At 42.0% G+C, this 27799-nt stretch overlaps 1 protein-coding gene across 2 annotated transcripts; it reads left to right on the top strand.

Moving 5' to 3' along the window:
- The first annotated feature begins 429 nt into the window (after positions 1–429).
- tmem131 (transmembrane protein 131) lies at positions 430–27799 on the top strand. Of its 2 annotated transcripts, none has more exons than XM_070831777.1 (41): positions 430–758; positions 3117–3178; positions 3400–3440; positions 6129–6197; positions 7620–7740; positions 12730–12846; positions 12949–13071; positions 13180–13260; positions 13372–13522; positions 13612–13668; positions 13775–13836; positions 13921–14029; positions 14709–14817; positions 14948–15101; positions 15186–15356; positions 16193–16303; positions 16671–16805; positions 17731–17835; positions 17927–18013; positions 18137–18289; positions 18379–18454; positions 18572–18686; positions 18809–18947; positions 19050–19159; positions 19248–19320; positions 19478–19629; positions 19724–19866; positions 20402–20588; positions 22502–22687; positions 22792–22947; positions 23540–23979; positions 24078–24262; positions 24644–24774; positions 24866–24984; positions 25075–25224; positions 25309–25459; positions 25955–26070; positions 26156–26237; positions 26333–26436; positions 26552–26703; positions 26795–27799. In XM_070831777.1, exons 1-41 carry the CDS (start codon positions 581–583, stop codon positions 27059–27061), a joined length of 5430 nt encoding a protein of 1809 aa, XP_070687878.1. In that variant the 5' UTR covers positions 430–580; the 3' UTR covers positions 27062–27799. The 2 variants fall into 2 exon arrangements, with proteins under 2 accessions (XP_070687878.1, XP_070687877.1); XM_070831776.1 differs by having other exon boundaries at positions 25072–25224.

The raw sequence follows: 27799 nt of genomic DNA, 5'->3' as shown, positions 1-27799 counted from the left end.
AGGGTGGCGGCCCTGCTTAGAGAGATTCACAAAGATGGAAAAATGTTAATTGGGATCCAATAAAATCAACTAAAGAGTGATGGTGATAGATAAAACATGATTAGACAAAATAAAAAGCACTAGAGAGGTCACCTAATTCAGAAACTGTACATATTTAACTGCTCTCAGTAAGTGTCCGGTGAGTGTACCCTAGTGCTGTTCTGTACTTCTACTTTAAAGTTAAAATAAATAATTTAACAGTCTGCGTTAACATGAGAATGATTAAAACACCATAAAAGCATGAGGGGTGAGTGTTGGGCCGGTTTTAGCTGGTGAGGAGCCCTCACTCCGCGGCAGCAGGCAGCAGCACACACCGCTGACGGTGCCCGTGAGGCGGCTCACATGAAGCCGGAGAGGAAGAGAAGAAGAAGAAGAAGAAGAAGAAGGAAAAGGAAAAGCAGAAGAAGAAGAAGAGAGGCCAACGTCCTGCTCGGTAGTTAGCTGCTGCTGCCGCCGCTGCTGCTGCTGCTGCTGCTGTTGTTGCGCTCGAGTTTTTTCTCCACGGCGATGATTGACAGAGTCAGCAGAGGTTTCCACGGGCATGTCCGCACACTCGCTCGGTTGTTATCGTAACAGAGAGACCTGCAGCATGGCGAGTGGAGAAAGAGCCCAGAGTACTCGCCACTCTCACACAAGAACAAGAACAAGAACATCATGTATCGGATTAATGCGGATGTTATTTATTGCTTTTATTCACACGACGCGGGCCAATAAACAAGGTTTGTAACTTAGCCGGCTACGGCCGCAATAGCTAGCGCTAACTTCCGTAGACATTTCTACAAAGTGTGGGTCGGGGTTACCTCTACGGGCCAACTTTATCACAGCTAGCCCGCTACCTCGCTAACATTTATTCCTCTCTAACGCCGCTAAACAGTAGTTACTTGTGTTTGCCACCAACGAAGTGCCATTAAAAACCGGAGCGGGCTGACATTTGAATTGATAGAAAGCTCAGCGTTAGTTCAGAGGGAAGGTGCTACCTTTAGTTAGCTAACCTGTATGTGGCCTTTTAACGTCACAGTGAACGTTAGCTTCGTCTGTAGCTTGTTGACATGTTGTCATCCCGTCCATATAAGGCTAAGTTAGGCTAGCACTGCTCCTAGCAAACATAGAAAACGGCACAGGGAGAGCAGCTTGTTAGCATCATAGCTAGCACTAATGTTAGCTTACGCCAGCTTCTGTTTTATCTCGATGCATTTGACTTCAGAGATGTCTGACTGGCATTTATTAGTGGAAACATTGTCTTCCTGTCGCTGGCAGGCTCTCTGGCATTACTTCCTCATCATAGTCTAAATGAGGGAAATGTTTGAATCAGTCAGCTGCCTAGTTTGTTAACGTGGCTGAGCGTTTTGATTTTGACCCCGGGTCGTTTCCAGCTTGGCAATGATCGCTCCGCAGGCCAAATGACAGCCGCATACTATTTATCCAGCAGGCTGAAGTGTCCAGCTGTCAGGTCACAGTGATAAGTCTACCAGGCCAAGATAAGCTGTGCCAACTTTAAAACGTGTCTGCTGCCGATAAATTGTTTACATTGGTTCCGTAAACCTGCAGCACAATCTGAACATTTATGTTACACCAAGCGCTCTTGAGCGATAAAGCAGCATAGCATGGGTTATTTGGCAAATATTGTGAAGGCACTTTGGCACGCCTCTACCAGAGTCAACGCTGCAAGCTTAGCAAACCGAGTTAAGGAGATCACTGCTAGCTGTGCTTCACTATTTAAATTGTCAGTACAGATTTACACGGGCCCATGCCAGGAGAAGTCAGATGTGATTTGAGGGAGAGAAATTATCTAACTTTGTGCTTCCTCTTAGCTTGGCAGCCGTCAAGAAACTCGCACTTGCAGTCTGCTGTCAGTGTGACCAAAAGGCCCACTGTTCAAAGCATCAAATATTTATTGCTGAGGGCATTTTGAGTGAATCCTGTTTGTTTCTAAATCTCATGCTCAGTACATAGAGGTAAAACCTCACAGCAATAGAAAGTTTCACTTTTGCATTCAGCACTCTAGTTCAGCTTTCACTACAGCTCTCCTCCATTCAGTCGTATATTTTCCACAAACGTACACAAGGAAAGTTACTTCTTTCCACTCTAACTTACAAAAAGGGAAACTTGGACTTTAAAACTTGACTTCAGCTCTGACCAGAAGCTCACCCGTGGCAGAGCACTTCTAATCCTCTCTGTGTGTGATGTACTCGTGTAATGTCAGCAGTGAAATCTAAAAAGAAGTGTGAGTCATTGCATCAAGTGATAAGATCACCAGGATCTGCTGTGGCATTTTAATCTGAAACACACTTTCTATCCAGCAGTAGTTAATTAAATGCAGCAGTTTCATACCTCTGTGCACGCTAATATTATAACAAGTTTCCATGCTGATGGTGTGCAGTGAACATGAGCTGCAAAGGTTGATCCTGCAGCGCAAGCTGTGGGATTTCGGTGGTGTCAGGTGGAAAGCTACTCAGTAGATTGAAAGCGTAATAAGTGCTGAGTATTGAGTTGAAATTTAGGCCCTCCATGCTTATAGATTCAAACTTGGAGTGAGTCATATATCCGCCAATGCAAGAAACATCCGGTGCTGACAGTCTCGTTGATAATAATGTGATTACTAAGGATCTATTACCCTTTTAACACATAACTAAAGAGTATGAAGGTATGCTGACTTCTTAAGTTCATCCTTGTGTAGAAGGCAATTCAAAGTGAGCCTCATGCACAGAAAGACCTTATGAACGTCCTGAGACAGACAAATATGTTAAGTCTTCACGGTGGCAGATGAAGTTTCTCCACCAAGTGAAGCAGAACGTGAACACAAGCCTGATCTGTTTCTTGTCTGCTCTGAGGGCACAAGAGATTAAAGTTCAGGAAGGGAGTTGTCTTTACTTGTAATATAACTTGGTGGTTCAGGAAGAAGGGAGATTTGGAGTTACTAGTAGAAAGCTATTTTTATATCAGTAGAATTCTGGTATAGTTTCACCTTCCAGTGTTTGTATGTGTTTAATGTTCAAAACTGCTGAAATTAGAAACAGATTGTCAGTGACTGCGATGAGGATAATACTTATGATGTCTTCCTTTCATTGTTTTTGCAGCATTCATTCAGTCAGACACAATTCTAGAAGTTTTACATTTTGGTGAAGGAAGTCTTTTACAGGTGAGTGCTGTAACTTCATCTTCCTCTCTGTTGTTACCATTAAATTATTACTGTTACTCACCATAGATAAAAAAATAAAAAAATATTCACACCAGTACAGAGCAGGAAAATGTTGAATCAAGGCCATCTGCTTGGTGTACAAATGACCTTACTTTGATTGTAATCATGTGTCTGATTAAAGCACATTGAAATAATTGCTCATGTCTCTCTTCCCTTTGCAGGCTGAGTCTGACATCGATTTTAGTTTATATCATCAACAAAGGTACATTTTTATCTTTCTCTTCATAAATATGCTTCCAAACAAACACGTTTATGTAGTTAAATGCCTAAATGTTGGTGTGGGAGTAGTCAGGTAGGCGGGCGCTGTTGTACAGTGTATTCTGTAGCAAGGAGTTGCTGCACAGACAGAAATGTAGCCTGAGGAGTCTGCATTCACAGGGAAAAACAACAGCAGCACTTTTACAATGTTTCCATGACACTCCCAAACAAAGTAGAAAACAATAGAGATTTAGCTGAAATTCCACTGTAACAAATTGGCAAATGCAAATATCAGTCGCAGCGGTCATGTGAACAAGCAAGTACGAAAATGCCTTTTGTCAAGGTTAACAAACCTGGGTAGGAATTGTGTTGCATGTGTGTGCTACAAAGTATCAGTTAAACAACCAAAACTAAATGGCCTGAGCATCATCATCACAGGCTGACCGGGCCCATGAGTCAAGACAGAAACCGAAAGCCACACTAACTGTGTCAGTTGATAGCAGATCATAATAAAAGTAAAAGAAGTGTTTTGTTCCCCTGAGATCATACACGCATATAAGCACCGACTCCCTCAGCTCTCTGAGACATGTGCTGTTTGTGACATGAGTGGTCGCGGAAACCGCTCGGCCTGTGTCACCTGTTGTTCGAGCGGCCCACAGACAGTTTGCCTCTCTCCTGCCACAGCCACCCGGAGGAGCTGAGTGGCAGCGTGGCAGACCGCAGGCCCAGCTAATGTGGCAGTTTGCTCCTCCCAAGCTCATCAGTGTGGGCACAGACAGGCAGATGGTTGTGTGAGCCTCATCTCTGGTTATGACAACAGTTCCTGGTTAGATCGCTTAAATGCTTTGAGTGCAGAGACAAACATAGCTGACAGAAGAATGCAAGTTAGGGTTTGCTTTCCAGTGGCAGTCACAGACAGACATCAGACTCCTATGTCTTGGCACTGTGAGAACTGTAGTGATTGTCTAAGGGGATGACACTGGATACTGCACAGATTTGTTTTATTTTTCAGTATGTCTGGCCTAAAGAAGTAAACACTGTTTGCAAGACAGGAACCGTGTAGAGGTCTAGTCAGTTGACTTTTTAACTTCATGTTTTTATATCAAGGCCTCCACATAACATCAATATTCTGTCCATACTTTACACACGTGTTTTGCCTGGGGACCAAATACAGCGAGCCTTCACCATTTGTACAGCATGTTCTAATCCATACAAGGGTTATCTCGCACTGACATAGCATGACCACTCCCTCGTTTTTTGGAAGGGGGGTGTGGAGGGAGTATTTTGCCTTGTATTTTGACTTTGTTGTTTCAGGTTCTTTTGAATGTTGCACTTCCCCTTTTCCCTCAGTGTGTGTTTTAGTGTTGGAATTTTTTTTTTTTTTAATTATTATCTCCTCTCTTATTACTCGCTGTGCTCCCTTTGTGAAAATGTGCTAGTCACTTCCACAGGAACTCAAATGTTCTTCACTGTCACTATGTCTTGTTTTTCCAAACGCTCATCCTAAGGTTAGCCCGACACTGGACATATGCAGATCTGAGGCCAAGAGGCGCAGCCCTCCCCATGATCTCCCCGGCTTCTCCAATTACACGCCGACATTCAACACATTAGCTCTGAAGCGCTGAGCGAAAGGCTGCACAGAATTCACAGCCAGGATCCATTTGAATCCTTAATCCCACAAGAATTTTGTCAGTAGTTGTTATATTAATGAGAGAAGTGAGGACAGGCTGTAGATGACAGATTATCCAGGAAGAACACTGCATCGTCGGGGCTCTGTGTGGATTACTGTGCGCCTCAGGGGATGGAAATCCATCCTGTCTCTATCCAGCTCTGCTATTGGAGCGCACTGCTTCAGCCATTGTCTACTCCCACACACGCAGGCTTGATAGTAAATAGGTGAAATTGATCTGGTAAATTATCTGACTCCTGGGTAATGTTAGAGTAATTACATGTGAGTGATGAATTAGTGGATGGTGTTAGATACCTCTGCATCAATTCTGGTGCAAAAGATGGGAGAATAAAACATCCCAGCTATATTGTTTCCCTGCGTCTGCAACTTTCCCCGAATGGATCTGCGCGCTCTTGGTAAAATGAGCATGTGACATTCAGGCGTTTGCTTTGCCAACCATCAAATGACGTAAAGCTCAGTCATGTGCCACACCTGTATCACTGATGAACTTCTCTTTCCATGAGATTTACATAAAGGCTCTCATTACATAGTACTGTTGTATATCGCCTCCACCAAAGAAGAGCTGCTTCTCTTTAGGGACGTCCTTGTCTATTGTTAAGATACACCTGTTGTTAAACAGGTTTGGTGAGTTATGCCTGTGGCCTACGGCTAGGTGGGTGCAACCGATGCGCAGAAGTTGTTGCCTTCGTGTGAGAGAGACACCACACACTGAAGGTGACAGAAAGAGATTCGGCGTTGTTTTCTTGTTTGGTAGACCTATTATTATTATTATTTTTTTTTTTTAGAGTATGGATTTTCATGGAGATTTCCCGAATGGAAACAGTGCGCTGCAGACGGGAGTGGTCCCTTGGCCGTCTTAATGCAGTATTAAAAGGCCTGGACACAGGCTGTGGTGTCTGTGCTTGTGTGTTTAGCCTCTCATTTGTTTGAAATGCACACAAACATGGATACTATTTTACTTAGCCTGCTGTTGCTGCTGTCACATCTTCCTGTCTCTCACAGCACGTCCCCACACCGTGGGAACTGCCGACCTATACGATTTGAACCTCCAATGCTGGACTTTCACGAACAGTGAGTGTTTGGTATATTCTTACACTAATTTGGTGTTTTGTTTTGGTATGATTTGTGTTTTTATTACAGTTCACACAATCTGACACACTTGCTACCTGTCATTTTAAGTGTCTTTTTTTTCTTTTTGAAATGAAGAGGCATTTTCTAAACTCGGTGGATAGTTAAGAGACAGGTGCTCAGTCAGTTTGTCCTGTAGCTCTCTAGAATATACAAAATGAAAAGGTGACCTCAGTCTGTCAGCGATGAATGGATTGCTGAGGAGGCATTTAATGCACTTAACAAAACCACATTCTTTTAACTCCAGCGCCAGCACCTAGTTTCACCTCGGCCTGGCTTATTAGATCACATTCCACTTTGAAAGTCAGTGCACGCCCATGTAGCATGACCCAGCTTCAAGTGTAGCCTACCTTACCACTGTGCAGACCGCTAATGATTCAGTAGCTCTCAGAGGAGCAGTGTCCCCCTACGGCAGCTCACAGCGAGAGACCCAGCTGTCTCGGCCTGTCCTCCCCCGTCCTGCTTCCTCAATAAACAATCCACTTATCAGCTGTGAATGTTTTTAGGGCATGAAAATGAAACCTTGAGAAATTCTCACCCCGTCTCTAATATACTGGAAACAAAGGCAGGATGGGATTAGAGGTTTTAATAAATCAGCCCACAGATAGTGGCTCAGCTCGGTTTGGACGTGTTTACATCTGCCTGACTTATGTAGAAGGAACCACACATTCCTCTTTATCCTCTTTGTTCAAAGGACCATACTAGTGATTTTTCTGTTTGAATCACTTCACCTAGACGTAATCCATCACACTGAACATTTAGTGCCTTTTATTCTTAAGCCAAAGGTACTTCGTTATTCAGAAGTTGGAATCATAAAAACTCACAAGTTTTAAGTCTCTACAAGTTGACTTTCATACCATATTAAATTAAAGAGACTGCAGGCTGCCTAGGAGGTAGACATAGCAAATCAAAGAGTTTATGGTATGCTTTGGATGCTGATTGGCAGTGATGTGAAGAGCCATTTGTATGGTCCTTTTACAATGAATTGATAATTTGGAGATGGTAACCCAGAGGAATGTTAAGTGCATCATTAATCACCTTGTTGAATGGCTACACAGGGAGGTTATGTCTGTCATGTAACTTTGAAAAAGGCCTGAAAAAGGCCTGTTGACCTGACTTCAGGTTTTCTGCCCCTTCTAATCTCTCAAAATTCTTCACCAAACCTCTTGACCTCTTGAAGGTTTGGTGTCATTCATCTTCTAAATCCGTCTCATCTTTCATCAATTTTCACGTGATTCTGACAACTTGATGAGGTTTTCTCTTCCTGTGCTACATCCATAAGTCCATGTACAACTCGCATTTAATTTCTTTAAATGCACCGTTGATTACCTGCTCTTACAAAGGTTTCTTTTTTTCCATTTACAGGCCTGTTGGAATGCCAAAAATGGAGAAAGTTTATTTACACAATCCTAGCTCAGAAGAAATTAGTTTGATATCAATATCAGCAACAACAGCACATTTTCACGCGTCCTTTTTCCAGAATAGGGTAAGTACTTTTCACTTTGCAATCCTAAACCATAAGCCAACAAATCCAACACAGTTTTCTTGATCTTCGGTCACATGGCTATGTAGTGATCTCACCATATTAGTGAATCATCTTGCTTCATGTGGCAATTTTAAACAGTAATACAGCAGTGTGATAAGATGGAGTAATGATTATTAACAAGAGACTCTGACTAGGAAACACAGTGTGGCCTCCTCGTGACTCTCAGATCTGCTTTTTCTCTTCTTTTCTGCTTTCAACCCAAGTAAACCCGAGTAGTCTGAAACCTTCTTTAAGCACTGAACAGTGTTACTGTATATAGACACTGACAATTAAGTGGGAAGTCTGAATGCAAATCACGTGTCGGTATAACATGTGACCACACCAAAGATCTCTGGGGACTGTAGTCTATAATTGTGTAGAGACAGAGCACAGATGAATGGCCATGTATAAAGAGACACAAACACAGAGTAAACAAGAGTAGGGAAAGTAAACAGTAATATAATCAAGTTGTATTATACACAGTCTTTTAAAATGACACACACTGTACTTGTATTTATTAAAAAAAAGACTGAAATGTTCATTTAAAGCCACAGGATGCAGTGTCTCGTGAGGATGGGTCCAAAGTAACTGACTTACTCTTCTCTAGGAACTCGTTCTGTACCTCACTACATCTGAGAAAAGTCAACCAAGTGAAGGGCCCGTTAGCCTCATGTGGCTCGCCAGTTTTTCCGTTTGTTCCATTTCCTGTTTTGTCTCTTAACCTTGAGTAGCTGTTGTCAGCTATAGTAAATACAAGTAAAGTCTTGGCCCCGATGGGTTCACGCAGCCTGCTTTATACTTCTCAAAGGTGTGAGCACACTTCCACCTTCATGACGAGGTCATTTGGCCTGACAACACCACACACACCACAGATATCAGATTTAAAAAAAAAAAAAGAAGTTACACTCTGTGAGAACTAGCTTCTAACTGGCATACAACACGCTCAAATAGCATATAACTACTATCTTATAACTAGCTCAGCTAGAGTATTTAGCAGTGTTTTTATGGTGAAAAATGTCAAGAGCTCTGATGTGTAACTTGTACAATGAAGGTTAATATGTTATTAACATTATTGTATTCTTCACAAATGATCTGTAAACCAGCAGACTTTTGCAATGTTGGTCTGAAAACGTTTGATCCTCTGCAGCATGTAAAATATCACACACGTCTAAGGTCGCACACTGGATTTGGTTATTAGCATGGGGACATCAGACTTTGTTGATTTGCACTCTGATATTTTTGACTCTCTTAAAGATATTGACGCCATTGCACCTGAAAAGGTGAAAAGGTAAAAACCATTCCCTCAAAAAGAAAGCACCATGGAGAAACACCCCAGCTGTTACAAGTCAGAAGAGAGAATGCAGGAAAACTTGAGTCCAAATGGAGAAGGTAGAAAATAAGAGAGCAATCTTCAGATTCACTACAACCTCTATAAAGAAAGGCTTCGTATCTACAATTCTGAAATAAGTAATCAACGGGAATATCAATAGTTCTCGTGCTTTGTTTACCATTGTTGAAAGGAAAACTAATCCCCCAACACGTTTAGCCCCTGATTTCCATCTTTCAATTAGTGAAGAAGTCTAAATTATCAGAGGGCTGTAATTTCCCCCATGCCCTGTGGAACTAGACCACTGCTGCAGCCCTACAGAAACAATTTGGTCAGATTGTCAACATTCAGTGGTATTAATAGTAGAGCTCGGCAGGGTGTAGAGCAGGGTGTTTAATGGCTCAAATTCAAAAGCTCATTCATGCCTTCATTTCCAGCAGGGTGGACTATTGTAACAGCCTGGTCTTCCAAAAAGACAGACAGTGTTCAATCTTTTCACTGACTACATTTAAAAGTGCTGCTGCTTGTCTAGGCCACAATACATATTTGATCTCCTTGGGGAATATAAACCCTGGTCAACTGGTAGCACCTTAAGTCCTAACCAGTAGGGTGAAGCTGCTTCTAGCTGCGATGCTGCACACAGACAGAACTTACTTCCTGATGATCTCAAATGTCACCCAACCACAGCCACTGTCACTTCTAAATGAACAACTCTGGTGTCCTCCTTTGCCTTTTGTCGATTAGCATGAAGCTAGATCAGTGGGTTAGTGTGGTATGCAGAGTTTTCATTGTCATGAAGGTGGCTCTCTTTTAACCTGGCCAGATCACTGCAGTAACTTATGCTGCAAACCTGTGGTGCCCTTTCAAAAATCAGCTCCTTGGGTAATTGCGTCGCCTATCTTGAATAACCCTTGAGGGTTAGAGGGTTTTGAGATTGACACGATCCATTGGCTTTAACGGATGATATTCTGTGCAATATGCAAACTGCTTGAACCGTATCAGTAATGTTACTAAAGACGCCGTGCACTCACAGTAGCGCAAACTGTGTGCATCGTGTTGCCATGGGAACCTATGCATTCAGTCATATTAACGTACACTAACAAAGGTTACACAGTATATCGTTCATACCCCAAAAGAATAATGAAGGCACGGCAATTATTGATCATGTTTTTATGATTTTCTTTTTTTTTTCAGATAATATTCAATCAGTAACATTATTTTCACCTTGATTTGGCCAAAAATGAAAGTGATCTCCTTGTATGTGTTACCCTGAAACACTGATTACATAAGCTAGATCATCTAGAGGAGGATGTTTGTGTTTTTGTTCTTTTTTTTCCCCTCGTAACGATGTGTGCCTGAGGTATTCGTGTGAACACAAGACACTGAGTACGTTCAGTCTTTTTTCACCTTTTTCCAGATATTACTTTTCAATTGTGTAGATGATAAACTTCCTCACTTGAAAAGAAGCTGAATGAATTTTTGCAGACATGCTGTCTCAGTGTAGTCTTACTCAGATTAACAGACATATGTCACTGACTTGTAATGAGCCGTTGTTGCCAAGTGAAATGCTGGAATCTTTATTTTTCCTATATGAAGTTGTGGTTAGGTTTAGGTTAGGTCAAGTGTTTTTTATCATTCGGGGATTTTTGAATGGGTTACACATGCTTAAAGTTAAGTCGATAGGGGTTACCAAAGTGTAGTGTGCATATCAGTGCTGAATATAAAAATAATTTCAACTTCAGGACATGAGTCTCTTCACAAAGACATTCAGTAGGATGTCAGTGCGGTTTTAAAGATAACAAACTAAGGCCTCCAGACCTCTGTCACAGGATACATTTGTATAAAGGCTTTCTACATAAGAGTAGACGAAACACATCTCCAGGGAGATTCCTCAATTCACAGATTTTTTTATTATTGTCATCACTGGGCATCATCATCATCATATTAACTGCATATAACAATACATATACAGCATCTTTTGCTGTTTAGTTTGCCAAGTGTGTTTTTCATAAGTTTATACAGTAGGATTCTTCTATGAACTCTCGCCCATATGTAACTAAAGACGACTATCCCCAGAGAGATCTGCTGTGGTCACATGTTCCAGTGGCACATGTGTTTTGTATCATAACTGACCAAGTGATTAAAGTAGACGCCGTATATATATTTGAATATTTATCAACAGTGAATTAATGTATTTACTTTCAGTTGAACTCGGACGTTAGATCACAACTGTTATAAAATTTGAAAGTGCCAAAGAAGAAGCAAAATGTTTATCCAAATGTTTAATAGTTTTGTTAAGAGGTTCCCAGAGCTCTCTCCTTTTTTTTTCTCTTGTTTTCCACCTGTTTTCCAGCGATGTGTAGCTTCTCTCTTTCCTGTGTGTTTTGCATTTTGGGACACTTTAGTATGCACACTGATGCCTTGGAGTCTCTAGATTTTTGAATTACCAGTTGTATGTAGCATACATGAAATCTGCAATTTTATAGTTTCAGTCACAGATGATAGAGGAGTGGAGGCGATAAAAAATATGCTGATCTGACTTGTTATTAAAGTTATTACTGTGTGCTTAGAGCAATGAGCTTAATGAGCAGGGGCAAGTGGTGCACATGGTGCTTTTCTTTGCACTGGGTTTCACCTCTGAGGTACTACAGTACAGTACTATAGTACATACATTCTACTCTGCCTTGTTGGTGCCAGATGCAGCCTGAAGGGAATACCTGCAAACAAAATCCCCGCATATTTTTTGCGTATAGAAACCACCACTTCCTCTGTGATTTTAGTATGATTTTAGTTACAGTTAATATTGTCCTAAAAAGACACTTGAACAAAGGTAGAGCACACAGCTTTTTATAGTCAAGACATAAACATAAGATTATCTTATCATCTCTGCTCTGTTGTGTTCTTAATGCATGTAACCTACTTAAAAGCATGTTTAGTTTCTCCACCATCTTATCTTTGCTATACTATAACTATTATAGAAAGCACAATAAGCAGTCATACTTTTTTCTTGACCCAAAGAACATTCAGAAGAAGTAGAGTAAGAGGAAGTAGTTGGTATGTAGAATGAAATTGGCACATCCTTTATATATTGTTTTCAGCTTAAAGAAGGTTCCTGGCAAAGTAATCTGTGTTTCCTGTTGTACTTTTTGCTCATGCATTTCCACCAAGTCTTTATCTGGTGAGCAATGAATTTATCACTGAAGTGGATATTAAAAATGCTCTCTAATTCCTCTGTATTTTATTCCTTCCACTCTCTGCATTTTTGAGTTCTCCATCAGAGACCTGTTCTGTTCTCTGCTGTTACATTAGTGTTCAACATTTCTTAGATGGAGATGTTCACGTTACTATAAACAGAAAAGACTTGAGGGGAAGCTGAGGGAAAAACCACTGAACAGTCACCACCAAAATGCTAAAGTTGGAGTGTAGCTGCAATGTTTTCGTAGCAGCGGATCTTTAAGGTCAGGTGTTGTGGAAGCGGGTGTTGAGATCTTTTATGTCATTAGCTCAGCTGTTCGGGGGTCAGCGCATGCGGCTGTATCCTGCCCTGTGTGTCAGTAATGTTTTTGTTGAACTGAACTTCATGCACAGTGTGCCATTTTTTTTATCATCTATTCTTTCAACAGATAATTCCACCTGGAGGAAACACGTCATTTGATGTTGTGTTTCTCGCTCGTGTAGTTGGGAACGTAGAAAACACTTTATTTATTAACACATCACACCATGGAGTGTTTACATACCAGGTACAGACCCAAATAAACAATACTTCATTTTTTAAAGTTGAATGATTTGTGTGGATTAGTTAGACATGTGACTAATTCTGCTTGTCCAACTCTGACCTGTAGGTGTTTGGGGTTGGCATCCCAAACCCCTACAGACTGCGGCCCTTCATCGGGGCTCGAGTCCCAGTAAACAGCAGCTTCTCGCCTCTAATACACATCCACAACCCATACAGTGAGCCACTGCAGGTAATTTAGAGCTATAATTGATTTTGTTTTTGTGTGAAACAGCTGATTAATGTTGGTGAATTGATTTGATACGTATGGAGCGTGCTCCTTTTCCATGTCTCTCTCCAGGTTGTTGAGATGTACTCCAGTGGTGGGGATCTACACCTAGAGCTTCCCACAGGTCAACAGGGTGGCACTGGGAAATTATGGGTTAGTTCCACGCCTGTTTCTTGTATTGACGTGTTATTTTGATTTGAAGATGAACAATAGTGGAGTTTCAGAGTCAAGTCACTGTCACCCACACTGGCCTTCTCCCTCCAGGAGATTCCTCCATTCGAGACGAAAGGGGTCATGAGGGCCAGCTTCTCGTCGAGAGATGTAGACAACCACACGGCTTTCATCAGAATCAAAACCAATGCCCCCAACGAGGACCAGTTCATCATCCTCCCTGTAGAGGTGGAGGTCACGTCAGGTGTGCCATTTAATCCCTGTGAATACATTTGGGCTAATACTTTGTGTCTGTTTGTCTGTCAGGTAACCATTTTTCTGTTTTTTTTGCAGCCCCTGGTATATACTCCTCCACAGAGATGCTTGACTTTGGTACACTGCGGTCACAAGGTATGGAGTCCTCCAAAACGAGCTCGATCTTGCAGTTTTTCTTGAGCAATCTGTCTCTGGGTCTCTCTGATCACTTTCCCTCTCCTCCCACTACTTTGTATAACAGATCGTCCAAAAGTGCTGAATCTACACCTTTTAAATTCAGGAGCAAAAGATGTTCCAATTACAGTAGGTGTCCTCTGTAGCCTTTTTAAGTCCTTATATGCTCTTCTTTACCCTCATGTAACCCTGTCCTTTATTTATGCTTTACAGAGTGTACGCACAACACCATCAAACGAAGCAGTCACAATAGATTTCAAAGCAGTCACACTGAAGGCTGGAGAGAGCAGATATACCAAAGTTGCAAGTATTAGTTTCGATGGTAAGTGGTCTTGTTTAATGGATTAATATTTCTAAATTACTCTGTTTTAGCTCAGTGTACCTAATAAACTGGTAACTAATACAAACTGTCAAATACAACTGTCCTGCTATGAATCCAGGATATGATGCAGACACAAGTTTACCAAAAATGTCTTGAGGAATAAAAATACATTGTCTTCATTGTGTCACTTTAATAGTACAATTAGATGCACCATTTCCACTGAACCCAGTCCCTTAACTAAAAAAAACTGTCAGTTATAAACTACTACTAAGTGCAAAAACCTGTGGGATGTCAGTTTCCTCCCCCAAGTCTTCACTGGCAGACAGAAGTATAAAAGTCATCTCAACAAAAATGAATGCATTTTTTTGCGTTTATGATGTGTCTCTCACCACTTCCTTTCAAGAAGTCTTTGACTTTAACCCTGTTTTAGGGTTGTTCATGTACTTTGGTGAAAATAGAAAATAAAGCAATCTCCGTTTTCCCCTTGTATGTGTTCTATAATCCATATTGACGGGTTATTAGTAATGACATAGACATTCTTAAGCGTTTTACATCATGTCCTTACCCGAGCAGTCGCTCACATTTTTTTGGTTTAGTGTTGCACAACTTCCTCTTGCGGGGCCTTGTGTCTTTGTGTAGTGCACTTATCTGCTGTTTTGATCATGCTTTTTCATTGCAGCCTCAAAAGCAAGAAGACCATATCAGTTCTCTGGTAAAATAACTGTTAAAGCAAAAGAAAAGAGCTACTCCAAGCTTGAAATCCCCTACCAGGCAGAGGTTTTAGATGGGTAAGTTATTTTGTGGACACATTTTGTAGAGACTGGATGGCTTTATGTAGCTTTGTGGCTTTAGGAAGAGAAATGAAAAGAGTTCTAGCATTATTAAAAAGAAATTCTGGTTTGACATCTCTTCTGGCAGCTACGTGGGCTTCGACCACACAGCCACATTGTTCCACATCAGGGACAGCCCTGTGGACCCGGTGGACAGACCCATCTTCCTCACAAATGCCTTCAGCTTTGCCATCCGCATACACAATGTGTCACTGCCCGAGGAGGCCAAAACCATGTTTAATGTGAGTGTCACTGCAGCGGGCTAACAGATCTTTCTGACTACAGTGTCGGCCAATAAGACATCTCTTTTTCACTTTTTATTTCAGGTGCAGAACTTCAGTGCACCCATCGTTATTCCCCCACACGAGTCACGTTACATCTTCTCCCTCCTCTTCCGGCCAGTCCGACCCTCCATTCACATAGACAGCAACATCCTGCTCATCACAAATGCGTCAAAGTTTCACCTACCTGTCCGGGCCTACACAGGCTTCTTGGAGGTACACAATGGGCACACAGTTCATTTAGGAATAAACCTTCATATGTGGGTAATGTATTTCTCATCAGAGTGATACTAAACAAAGAGCTGATGAATTCTATCACTAGATGCTCTCCTTTTAGTGTTCATTGCACTATCTGTGTGTGTTCTTCATACAGTTCTGCACTTCAAAGCTAGAGAGCATTAACTACTGTTGCTGTGAGTAGTAGGGAAAAAGAGTTTCAAGTTCTCATGCTGGCAAACTGCGTCACTGATACAAAGGTCGTAACAGCTGAATTTTATGAATGTTTTTGATTAGTTTACTCTTCATCACCATGGAACCCACATAATACCTCATACATGCAGATACTCCACTCTGCTTTTGGATAAGCTTCACAGAAAACGCAGCACCTACCAATTAAACATGTTCCCTCAGCTTTCTTACCTATGTATTATACCAAACTGTACTATTTTGATTACTTACAGTCCATAGCATATTGGACTTAATTGTATTTCTTCATTTCAATGTAATGAGTTACTTTATAGTTTAAAATAATTTAAATGTTTAATTTAATGGTAACTGAAGTGCACCAAACTGGATGAATTCCACTGGAGGCAAAAGCTGAGATGGCAGCTACTGCAATCTAGTTACCTCTAGCAGGAGTTCAGCTGTTTTCTTACCTCCATCATGACTGGGTTTAACTGCTGCCAATCAACAGGTACATTTACTTTGTGGTTTAGATCAGAAGATAAGTCAGATTCAACAGAACTTTGACGTAAGTTGTAGGGGTGGAGTAGATGTTTTCTTGGTGAGTCTGTGTAACGTGATATTTGTTTCTTGTCGCCTGGTGTGAACAGCCCCTGGTCCTGCCTCCCAGTCAAAAGGAGAACCTCCTGGACTTCGGTGTTCGCAGTGCAACCGACACTAGCAGCATCATATTTGTGGTTGTCAACAGCAATCCCATAGAGGTGAGAACTCACGGTATACTGCATGTATAGCTGCAGTAATCACACATCGCATCATCAGGTTCTCTGGAACTTCCTCTGTGAAGTCCAAGAATTGTGTCTGGAATTGTGTTTATTGCCCAATACACTGGTAGTTGTGTTGTGTAAAGCACCTCTACATGGTCCTTGTTAAATGACTTGGCTGACTTGAACTTTCTAATGTTTTCACTACAGTTAAACACAAACCTTGTTAAACACAAACCCTGCTAATATACTTATTTCCACAATTGTAGTTGATAAAGTGTTTGAGCAATTTAAAAAACAGTCACACATTGTTCAGCAAAAGGAGTATGATGCACTTTGTCCTTTCTGTCTGCTCTCTGTCCTCCAGCTGGAGATCAAGTCCTGGCTGGTCACAGGAGACAGCCTTTCCATGGAGCTACTTAAGACAGAGAAAGGAAACACGACAGTGGCTCTGACCCGCATGCGAGAGCTGCAGAACACTTCAGCATCCCATCACAAAACAGTAAGACCTCCACAGTGCCATTCCAGCGCCGCTGTTTACTTTATGTGCTGATCATCATGTCACTAAACTTGGTAGAAATCCTAGACTCTAATCTAATACAGTCCAGTACAAAGGCTGCCGTTAAATGGCACCTTTAGGAAGCTTCTCTTGTCCAGTTTTTGTTAAGACTGTCACATGGGTCTCAGTTCAACATCAGTCTTTTTGGAGGTTTTGTATTGGATTTCCTTATTTTGCAAATACACACAATGTTACTATTTTGATATTATATGTTAACTTTAAGAGCACCAATAAAAGAGAATTTTACTGCATGTCAGCTTTGCTGTATAGGATGTGATAACTTTGGAACTCAATATCTCAGAACCACTCAGATCACAGTTTGAGTTAGCTTTTATTATTTCAATGTACAGCGAACAGCTTACTTGTGTTGACAGTCTGCAGCCTGAGCAGCATCAGGTCGTGACAGAAGGCATTACATTTTCAGGTCTTCTGCACTTCTCTCCATCCCATTATCTTGAATGTGATATCTCAGGAACACCTGGAGGGAATGTTTTCAAATTTGGCACAAATGGGCGCGGTCGAAGGTCAAGGTTACTGTGACCTCACAAAACACGTTCTTGACCATATCTCAAGGATTCATGCGCTAATTCTAACAAAATTTCACACAAATGTCTAATAGGATAAAAGTGGTCAAAGTAATGTGATCTACTTCACCATGACATCATAATGTTCTGCCAAAACACTTTTCTGACCATTATTCAAGGCCATAACTCGGGAAGAGATGGGTAGATTGTGTCCATATTTCACATTTGGTCGGCTACTGAATTGGTGACACTAATCTTGAGTGTAAACTGCAGAGGCATACAACTGTGAGGTAGTGATTCTAGTTTTTTACATAAAAAAACCCAAATTTTTTGTCTCTACGAAGGTGATATTGGCATCTGGCTATTACGCAGCATTCAGAGTGACACTTGTGGCCAAGGCACTGGAGGGCACATACGATGGAGCCATACACATAACCACAGATTATGAGGTAGGTAGCCACTCAAATCTCCTGTTCTTTCAAAGAAATGTACGACAAGCTCTCTTTCTACTGGTTACATGTTGTATTTCTTTTCCCTCAGATATTAACCATCCCAGTGAAAGCTGTCATTGCAGTGGGTACATTGAACAGCTCTCCCAAACACATCATTTTACCACCTTCATTTCCAGTAAGTAACCGTATGATCTGTCACACTTTGCAACAAGGAGAAACTGAGACAAAGTTTTATATGCAGAGCTGTTGTGAGGTGTTGTGGCTCTTGACGTGTCGGTATGTGTGCATTTTTCTTTAGGGGAAAGTTGTTCACCAAAGCTTCAGCATACAGAGCTCTTTTACACAGAAAGTGAGGCTACAGCAGATCCGCTCCCTGACAGAAGATATACGTTTCTATTACAAGCGGCTCCGCAACAACAAAGACGAGCTGGAGCCGAGGCGTAAATCTAAGGTAGGCCCTCATGTCACCGAGCAGCATTAGCGAGCCATAAGCATCCTTATAAACATAAACTTATTTTTTCTTTCCTCCATCTTTTTCAGGTGGCAAATATTTATTTTGATGCCAGCTTGCAGTGTGGTGATCACTGTTATGTGGGGCTGCCATTTGTGCTTAAATGTAAGTTGTTGTTGTTTTTTGTTGTTGTTTATTTTTTTTGAGTGTGTGTGTAACATTCAGATCTCACTAACAAGAGTCAAAATGTAAAAGTATCATGTTTTTTTTTTTTTTTCACAGCTGAGTCCAAGCCTCATGGGCTGGTGTTACAAGAGGACATCTGGGACGCTGACGTCGATCTCCACCAGAAACTCCTCAGACGATGGAAAGAGTTGAAAGAGCGCTCAGACCACAAGTAAGCACATTAGGAGTTAAGATTCAGTCATCTCTGCTTATTAAAGTCTACTGTTAAATGGTTGTTCCACGCCAACAGCCTATTTACAGAATGTCACAAGATGTTGTCTTTTTCTCCCGAAGGATTGAGGCTGTCTTTGAAGTCAACACAGACCTTCAGAAAAACGTGCAGGCTAAAATAACTGCACACTTGACCTGGCCCTCGCTGGTCAACTCCTCACAGCGAATAATGTTCCCTCTGACCAACACAAACAGCTCCTCTGTGAGTAGAAACAATCTGCCTCTTGTTATGACATTTGCACAAACACACGCAAGCAGGAATGTTTGAGAGTGTTGTGTCGGACATCTTTCTGCATCTCCGCAGGAAGAGGAGGTGATTCTGCAGAATCCTGCCGACGTCCTCGTCTACGTCCAAGTTCTCCCCTTGGCTCTGTTACCCAACCCTTCCGTGTTTTCTGGAAAGCTGGCCGACAGGTGAGAAACCTCACTAACCCCAGCACGTTCTTCTTCTTTATCCCCTCGCAGTAATCTGACAGCGATCTTCTCTGATTTTATTTCCCAGGTTGCCTTTAGGAAATTTGTCCAACATCAACATTGACACAAACACCTTCGAGTTCCAGGTTCACAGAAATCAAGTGAGTGGTACAAGGGTGACGTTCATTATTCAGGAATTCAGAGGATCAGCTGGTCGACATGTAATTGCATTGCAAACATTGCACAGTCCTCTTGTCCGTGACAGAGGCAGCATGTGGAAGCTGTTTGTCTCTAACAGGCCTTCTGTTTGTTTGGCAGACATCCCTAATGAAGAGCAGTACAGGGTTCGTGGAGGGATCAACCAGACCCTTTGTGTACAACCTCCTCCTGCTCCCCGGAGAGGTCAAGTCGTTCAGTGTGAGGTTCACTCCTGTCAGCAACCACAGCGTCTCCTCCCTCCTCATAGTCAGGTAACGTCAGTTGTTCAAAGTAACGAACCAAACAGTCCCTTTGGCAAATATGTTTCTATTCTGATATTATGTGCTTCATTGGGATTCTTTCCAGGAACAATCTGACTGTGATTGACACAATCTTGCTTCACGGCCGAGGTACGACGGAGAGCCTGAAAGTTGCAGGGAAGCCTCCAGGACAAGGCAGCTCACTGAGGTTCAAGATGACTGAGGCGCTGCTCAAAGACTGCACAGAGAGTGAGTTTGTGTTACTGCTGTCCAGATCAGGGCGACCATTGGCCACACTGTTACACTTACTTACTGTTATGAGACCATTTCAGGTGTCTCGTATCCTGATAAAATCCAAAATGTGATTTATATCCAAAGCAAGTCTGTCCCACTGGAGAAGAATAACAACTTGTGCAAAGTTGAAGCGCACTTATCAAGTTTAACATCTAGCAAGCTAACAACTATCCACATACTAACTCAAACAGGCAGATATTTAGATCAGATGGCTAGCCGAAGTGCACATGGATGTGGGGGGGGGGGCTGTTTCACTTTGGGCAGCATCTACTAGAAAGTCTACACATTCAGAATGTTTCATCTATAACTAACATCAGTATTCTTAACAAGGGTTGTAGTGTCAGTAAGAAGCTTCTGCACACCCAGAATGCTATACAGTATATTAACAGACTTTGGGGCCATTTTCCTGGACGCTTATTGTGCCAGCACTCTTGTCTCCTCTGCAATATATTCAGGGTCCTTTTAACTGTTACTCCTTCTTTTGTTTCAGAGACAAGAGTAAAGGAGCCAAACTTCACTCTCAAAAGAACCTTCAGAGTGGAGAACACGGGTTTGCTCCCGATCACCATCAGATCAGCAGAAATCAACGGACAAGTCTGCGAAGGATATGGATTCAAAGTTCTCAACTGTCAAGAATTTGCACTTAAGCCAAACGCTTCTAAAGACCTCATCATACTGTGAGTGCCCAAACGTGGCATTTCTTTTCTTTTGCTGCGTCTCATTTAGACCCGCACTTTCTGGATCAGGCTGCATTAGAATATGGGTGCTGCATGGGAGCATCAGAGAGAGTGTGTGAGTGTGTGAGTGTGTGAGTGTGTGAGTGTGTGAGTGTGTGAGTGTGTGAGTGTGTGAGGGTGTGTGGGTGTGTGGGTGTGTGTGTGTGTTCTCCCCATCACCCACAAGCTCTATTAATACTTGTGCTCAGCCTCTCTGGCTGAGTAAGCCTTCAGTAAGAGGATGAATTGGCTCTCTGTCTCTCTGCAGCGTGCTGCTCCCCTCAGGTCTCATTTTTCTTCATCGCAAGTTCAAGTTCATCCTTAAAACAGACACATATTCACTTGTTAGGTGTACACTTGTTACCCCCTTACAAATCCAAAAAATACTTAAATGTTAGCTGGGAAACTTCAACCATCAAATCAGGAGGTTTTTCTTCAGTCAAGTTTTGCTCAACAGTCAGAGTGACACCAGTTCAGAGGAAATAAATGGACCTCAGCTTTTCTGGCTGCGTATTCTGACGTAGCAGCCACTCTGTTTGTCCAAATTCCTCTCATAAATATTGTTTTTAATCAAAGGTGGTTGTAGGTGAGTATAAGTTAATGTTTCCCCACCAAGTATTCTGACATATCAGAATTGAAACGGTTGCCTGTCTGTTTCATATCAGAGGTTTCATCATTCTAACATCAAAGGTGTCATTTAAATTGCCTTATAAATGCCATTAGATTAAATGTCACTTCTGATTTGCCGTTGCACGTTAAGCAATTAAACTGCATCATACAATAAACCCAAAAATTAGATTGTCATTGTCACGTTTTAAAATCCCTCTCCCACAGCCATAGTTCACCCTGCAGCTGATTAGACCTCTTCTAAGAACTGTGTGGGTGGTCACTTGCACCTGTTTACTTCACATTAGAGGCCCTTTTTTCTTTTTTTTTTTACAGAAGACAATTACAAACATCACAGTAGGAAGTGTAAAATAAATAATTAATTTAAGTAATTGATTAATGTGACTAATCATTGCAGCTCTGCATCATTAAATCCATTAGTTGACTGACACAAAACTAATCAGCAGCTTGTTGAATAATCGACTAATCGTTTAGGTCTTGTTTCAATTAAATGTTCAAATGTTTGACAACTAGTCCAAAATAAAAAAAATTCAATTTCAAACAAACCAAGACCTCTGATGAGGTCACCTTGGGCTGTAGGATATTGTGATGGACATTTTTTACAGTTTTTTGACAAAGCGATTAATCAATTAATCAGATTGTTTGTTCGCTTACACTTGTTTATGTCAGTGAACTTTGTAAAGCACTATGAGACACTCTGTTGTGATATTGGGCTATACAAATAAATTGAATTGAAATTGAATTGAATTGAAAAATTAATGAGAGAGAATAACCAGCTGATTAATAACAAATAATTGTTAGTTGCAGCAAAATAGAACTCAAGCATAAGTTCATCACATTGTCATGGCTTACTGGGACACTTGAATAGTAGAGCAGTGCCTTTTTTAATGTTATAATGTAATAACTAGTCCAGTGCCCATTCAGGGTGTAGCCATTTAAAAACACACACACACACACACACATTCCTTCCTTCATAACTGGATACATGTGATTAAACTACTGTGATTATGTGAACGTGTGAGGTAACCAAAGTTTGTGTGCCAGTAAGTACACATGCCAACTATTTATGTGCTTTACAGCTACAAGCCAGATAGCCAGTGTGTAAAATATCAGGGCCTGGAAATGACACACCTGAATGAAATGAAGCCATTGTTAATGTTAGAACTGCAGCTTTCAGAGAAGAGAGAAGTTTTTGTAATGTCAAGAACTGCCTTTTAAACTTTGACGCTCTTTTCCTCTTCTTACAGGTTTACACCCGACTTCACCTCATCTCGAGTGATCCGGGAGCTGAAACTGGTGACATGTGGAGGCTCTGAGTTTGTGTTTGTCCTGAACGCCTCCTTGCCCTACCACATGTTAGCTGCGTGTGCAGAGACCCTGCCCAGACCGAGCTGGGAACTGGAGCTCTACATCATTGTGTCTCTCATTATGAGGCAAGTGTGGCTCTGTTCTGCAGCAAGCAAGCAATACCTCACCAATGTATTTTGTATTTCAACACAGCTACCAGCTCACGTCTGTTGTGTTTACGTCTCTTCAGTTCAATGTTTCTGTTGGTGATTGCCACGGCCTACCTGGAGGCTCAGAGCATATGGGAGCCTTTCAAGAGACGTGTGTCAGTGGAATCCAACTCCACCTTGGAGACCGGGAGACCATTTAATCTCAGGGAAATTGTGCAAATCCACAGTGATTCAAAGTAAGTGCAACACTGAAAAGGCTGCGTTACATATTGGGCAAAGGTGAGTATCACCAACAAACAAATACAGTGTTTGTCTAATGTAGAAGAAGATGGATCTAAGGCCACTCAGAGCACCACATCACCTTTTGTTTTACTTTGAAAGAGCCCAAGTGTGTCTGTTGTTGTTGTTGAACTGGCTTTAAATACTCATTCTGATTGATTAGGTGTGTTGAAAGAGCTCAGACACAGACCGTTGGCTTTTAGGCTGGAGTTAAGAGCCTGTGGCTAACCGCTGCCCACGATTTCTGTCCTTGTCCACTAATGTGACCACTAGTAGGGACTTGGCCATTTAGGAAACTTTGCATGTTTTACCCGAGGCAGTTGATGAGTGAGAGCTATCTGATCAATCAAGTGTCACAGTGAACTCAGATTTAAGTATATATGTAAGAGCCATTCAATTCTCATCACTTCTCTCTGAATTTAGGAGGGAATTAACTACGAATAGTGAAAGGATCCAAAGAAAGTTGGTTGTAGTGGCATGAAGTGTGACTGCGGAGGGAAGACTCAGCATGCACAATATCATTTAACAGACTTTTCTTTCATCATTCAGGTTGAATGATTACGGCGACTCAGCCCAGAACTCAAGAGGAGTATATGCGTCCAGCAACGGAGCAGCTCGGGTTGGAGGCCGACAGGGAAGCAGCCGCACCTTATCCGACTCAGACAGCCAGGATAAGAGGTCTAGGATCGGCTTCGGCCGCACATCTATGCAAGCTACTTCCTCGCAGCTGACCAGAGGAAGTACTGCCTCAGGCCAAGAAGGCCCTCCAGCTGCCTGCCAGCTAACCAACCGCAAGGCTCGGAGCACCAAACAACTGGACATCCAGACTCAAACTTTAGCCGGGTCCTCGTTGCCTCACAGAGGCCTTGGTCCTGAGGATGCAGAATTTGCCAACCTAATAGGAGCCATGGACAACGACCTCGACCGTCCAGAGTCACTTAGTGGTGAGACTCTACAGGAACAGAGCTCTCAGTCAATACAAAACAAAGGTACCCACATTTGTTTTTATCAGAAGAGGGTAGAAGGGCAGAGGGCCTCTGTAATCACTGATCGGTTTTTGAGGTATATGTGTTAATGTTGTGTGCAGTGTTGGAATCCAAAGGGAAGCTGCGGGGCAAAACAAAAGCCCAGAAAAAGAAGGAAGAGAAAGAGAAGAAATCAACAGTAAAGACTCAGGGAGACGAGCTTAAAGATAACCTGGCTGACAATGACGACAGCTCCTCCACCACGACAGAGACCTCCAACCCAGATGTGGAGACAAACATCAAAGAGGTACGCTGATGGTGACGACCAGCTCACAGCCTGTGTTCATCATCATTCTCTCAAGACTCTTTCTGTGGCATGTGACAGAGCTGGGAGACTAATGCACTACACTGTAATTATTACAACTTTGGCTGAAAAGCTAAAGCAGTACTAATTTGGCAGTGTTATTGCATTCAGGACCAGGATCCTGGTTTTAATTAACAAAGCAGATCAAACCAAGGAGAAGTGATGTATAGACACTGGTAGAAACTTTGGGCTTTTTGAGCAGTTGAATCTTTGAGCTGCTTTACCTGTTCAAATGCTTTGATTCATTACTTGCAACTGGCAGTATTTGGTGTGATTTTAGGCATGGTGCCATTGTTGTTTTCATATTTGCATCATTTCTTCCAGGAACCAGTGAAAAAGAAAGGACGGACAGTTACCACAGAAAAAGTAAAAGAGGAACCTTCAAATTTCCTAATTAAACCCAAAACCAAGAAGCAAGGCACCACAAAGAAGGAGAACCAAACGGAGAAATCCAGGTCTGTTGATATGATCGCTGGTGATAGCTTTTATCTTTTCTTCATTGCTTTACTTTTTTCCCTTTTTTTGACGAATCTTTCTTGCACTCAGTTCTCTTGAGCTGCCATATGTAACACCGCTGGAGAACAAACAACGCAAGAGCTTCACATCTAAAGCTCTCTACCCTCTCACCAATATCCCAAAGACAAGACCCATGCCGAAACAGAGATGTGAGTTTCATAGACATTCACTAAAATGTTGTTATTTGAGTCTTTGCTTCAACACTTGACGTGTTTTTGACATGTTTGTTTTCACAGTAGATGGGAAGCTGGAGGACGGGCGCCCCTCTCTGTTGGCCAAATTGTTGTCCAGCAGCTCAGTGCCAGAGCTGGGCCACAGCAGCAGCTCTGAGGGGGAGAAGGAGTTTGCATCTCCTGAGTGGGATGTACCACTTTCCAAAAACAGCGTCCGTAAGTCAAGAAACCACCCTGTCATGTCCACTGTCTGTCCTGTGTCAAATACGCGCCTCATAAAGATCTGATTTTGTCCTGCAGAAGCTGATAGTCTTCAGCAGATCTCCCTCCAGACAATAAATGCAGATCCTTTCCTGAAGAGATCCGTCACAGCTGGGACGTGCTCCCCTCCACCGACCTCCCCCAGCTTATTATCCAGAGGCACCTACAGCAGTGTCCTCAACAGCAACAGGTATCCATTTGGTCAAATGTTCACTAACTTTAACAGTAACAATCATTTTTGCTTATGTCTAATATTTGAATAGGCATAAAAAATATATTTTCCCTTGTTTTTACTGGCAAGGTCTCCTATTTTTAATAGGTGCAGGCAGCAGTAGGGAATGTTAGGTGAATATCAAATAGTATTTTTGCTCAAAATGCACGTTCATATCAATTTTACTTGACGTTTACTCTGCATTTGATACTGTTGATCATGCAATTTGTTGGACCCCTGTGAAAGCTGGGTTTGTATCAGGGATACTGTCTTAGAGTGGTTTAAATCTTACTTTTATTATCTTTGTTGATTCCTTGACCTGAGGTGTTCCCCAAGGCTCCATCCTTTGCCCCATTTGTTCTGTATTACATGGTTCCACTAAGTCACATTACCCACATGCACAACATTCAATAGCATTGTAATGCATATGATACTCGGGTCTATTGATGGTGCATTTCTGACTTTTTTTTACAGTGAGGGAAACCAAAAGAAGGCCCCAGGAAATAAATTGTCTGCAGCCGCTCCTCTCCCCGGCAAAAATGGGATCCCCACCTTTGCTGCCGTAGCTGCTGGTTATGATAAAAGCCCAGGTATAACAGTACTTGATCAAAATGTGTACATTATTTTTATGGTTTGTATGGTATGACAAAACACTAATGTTTATGCTCTGGTCAGGCGGCTCTGGTCCAGGTAAAACTGACAACCAAGGAAAGAGTCTGGCACACATGACATCAGTGGAAAGTGACAGCTCTGACAGGTAATGTGAGAAAATGATTAAATCTGCATCTAGACATGATGTCAAAATCCAATCCTAACTTGATATTCTGTATATATATTGTTTTTCTGTCCTAGCTCTGGATTATGGAGTCCAATTGACACAGCCAGTAGTCCAAACTTCCATTCTGCCAATTCATTCTCTGCTTTTGGGCCCAACAATTCCTTCAACCTGACAGGAGGTAACTTGTGTGGCTCACAGCTTCACGAGCAAACAGAAGAATGTGGAGTAACTGGTGTAGCAGTTCATGGTGGATCGGCTACATGCAAACTAAACTGTGCATTTGTTGTTTTTAGTTTTCAGTGGAATGAATCTCCCAAAGTCATCAGAGCCTCAGCAGAGCTGGCCTGAGTTCACCCCTGTGCCCTCCTCCATCTGGGACATACCGAGCAGTGACTCTCTGCACTCCTGGCCCAGCAGCTCCAGCTCACCAACTGCCCCAACTGCAGTAAGATCCCTCATGTGTTTTAATGTAGCTCACTGACACTCTTAAAGCTCATGATGCTACTATGAGGTTTCTCTTCCCTTTTTTGTTTCAGTCACTCCTGGGAAATACCCGAAATCCCTGGTCTGCAACCACACCCTTCGGCAGCTCCATTTGGTCAACAAGTGCAGAATCAGCCTTACATCCTTTTCCTCCAACAACCAACTCAACAACTCTGACCGATCTGGTTAACAGTCCCACCCCATCGCCTCCAGCTTCCACCGAGATGAGTCGGACCTACAACCCGTGGAGCATGTGGCGCCCCACCCTGAGCAGGCGCAGCTCTGAGCCCTGGCCCAGCTCCACCAACAATAGCAATTAAACAGCACATGACAGCACTTAACAGAAGCACGTCATAGATTTGATGTGCTCTGTATGCTAAATCAAATCTTTTATAATCCGAGAATCCCAAAAGAAAGCAATGTTACCTGAAGTGTAATGCTTTTGGTAGCCCACTGCTGTAGGTTACCAACCCTGCAATTTAGTTGACTGCAGCTTTTTATTCATGGGGGCAGAAAGAAATTCATAGGGGAGAAACTTTTTATTTGGATTTGTTTTTAAGAGGTGCCCCTACATTAAAAATGTTGATTGCATGGCATGCTATTGCCAGTGCAAACATTTTGCTATTATAGAAAGGCTGGAAATGCTGCCCTCTCCAAGTTTGGTAAATGGCGCAGAATCTCTAAAGTTCAGTATTAAAGTTGAAACGGCTTATTTTAAACCTTGTGTCTTGTTTTCACAGTCAATTTGGTTCTTATTGGTTTCTTATACAAATTGGTTTGAAAGGTCATATTTGCATACATTTGCATTTAAATGATTGCACCAGGCTTTTATTTGGCAGCAGGGATCTTTCATTATGTGATTCTTTAGAACACCAGTGGCCCAAGAGGCTTCATGAACGCTCATGTTTCCCAGGTCAAAGTGGGCTCTGCCCTAAAAATATCAAAGGCTTATGTGAGAATTAATTGGTCAAGTGATCAAAGTACACTTACGTTTGAGGTTTGTATTGTACATCGCCTCTATTTGTCAGCAAATTTAAATAAAGGACTTCAGCAAAACA

The sequence above is a fragment of the Pempheris klunzingeri genome, chromosome 6 (genome assembly GCF_042242105.1).
Source record: "Pempheris klunzingeri isolate RE-2024b chromosome 6, fPemKlu1.hap1, whole genome shotgun sequence".
Taxonomy (NCBI): domain Eukaryota; kingdom Metazoa; phylum Chordata; class Actinopteri; order Acropomatiformes; family Pempheridae; genus Pempheris; species Pempheris klunzingeri.
Note: the sequence above shows the minus strand (reverse complement) of the source record. Positions and strands in the feature narration are given on the sequence as shown.

What these genes read in the sequence shown, in the direction of transcription:
- tmem131 (XM_070831776.1), top strand. Translation starts at nt 581, where the DNA reads ATGTCCGCACACTCGCTCGGTTGTTATCGTAACAGAGAGACCTGCAGC. An exon ending in GACGCGGGCCAATAAACAAG is followed by an intron (nt 759 to 3,116) that starts GTTTGTAACTTA and finishes TTGTTTTTGCAG; the next exon opens with CATTCATTCAGTCAGACACA. An exon ending in ACATAACCACAGATTATGAG is followed by an intron (nt 17,836 to 17,926) that starts GTAGGTAGCCAC and finishes CTTTTCCCTCAG; the next exon opens with ATATTAACCATCCCAGTGAA.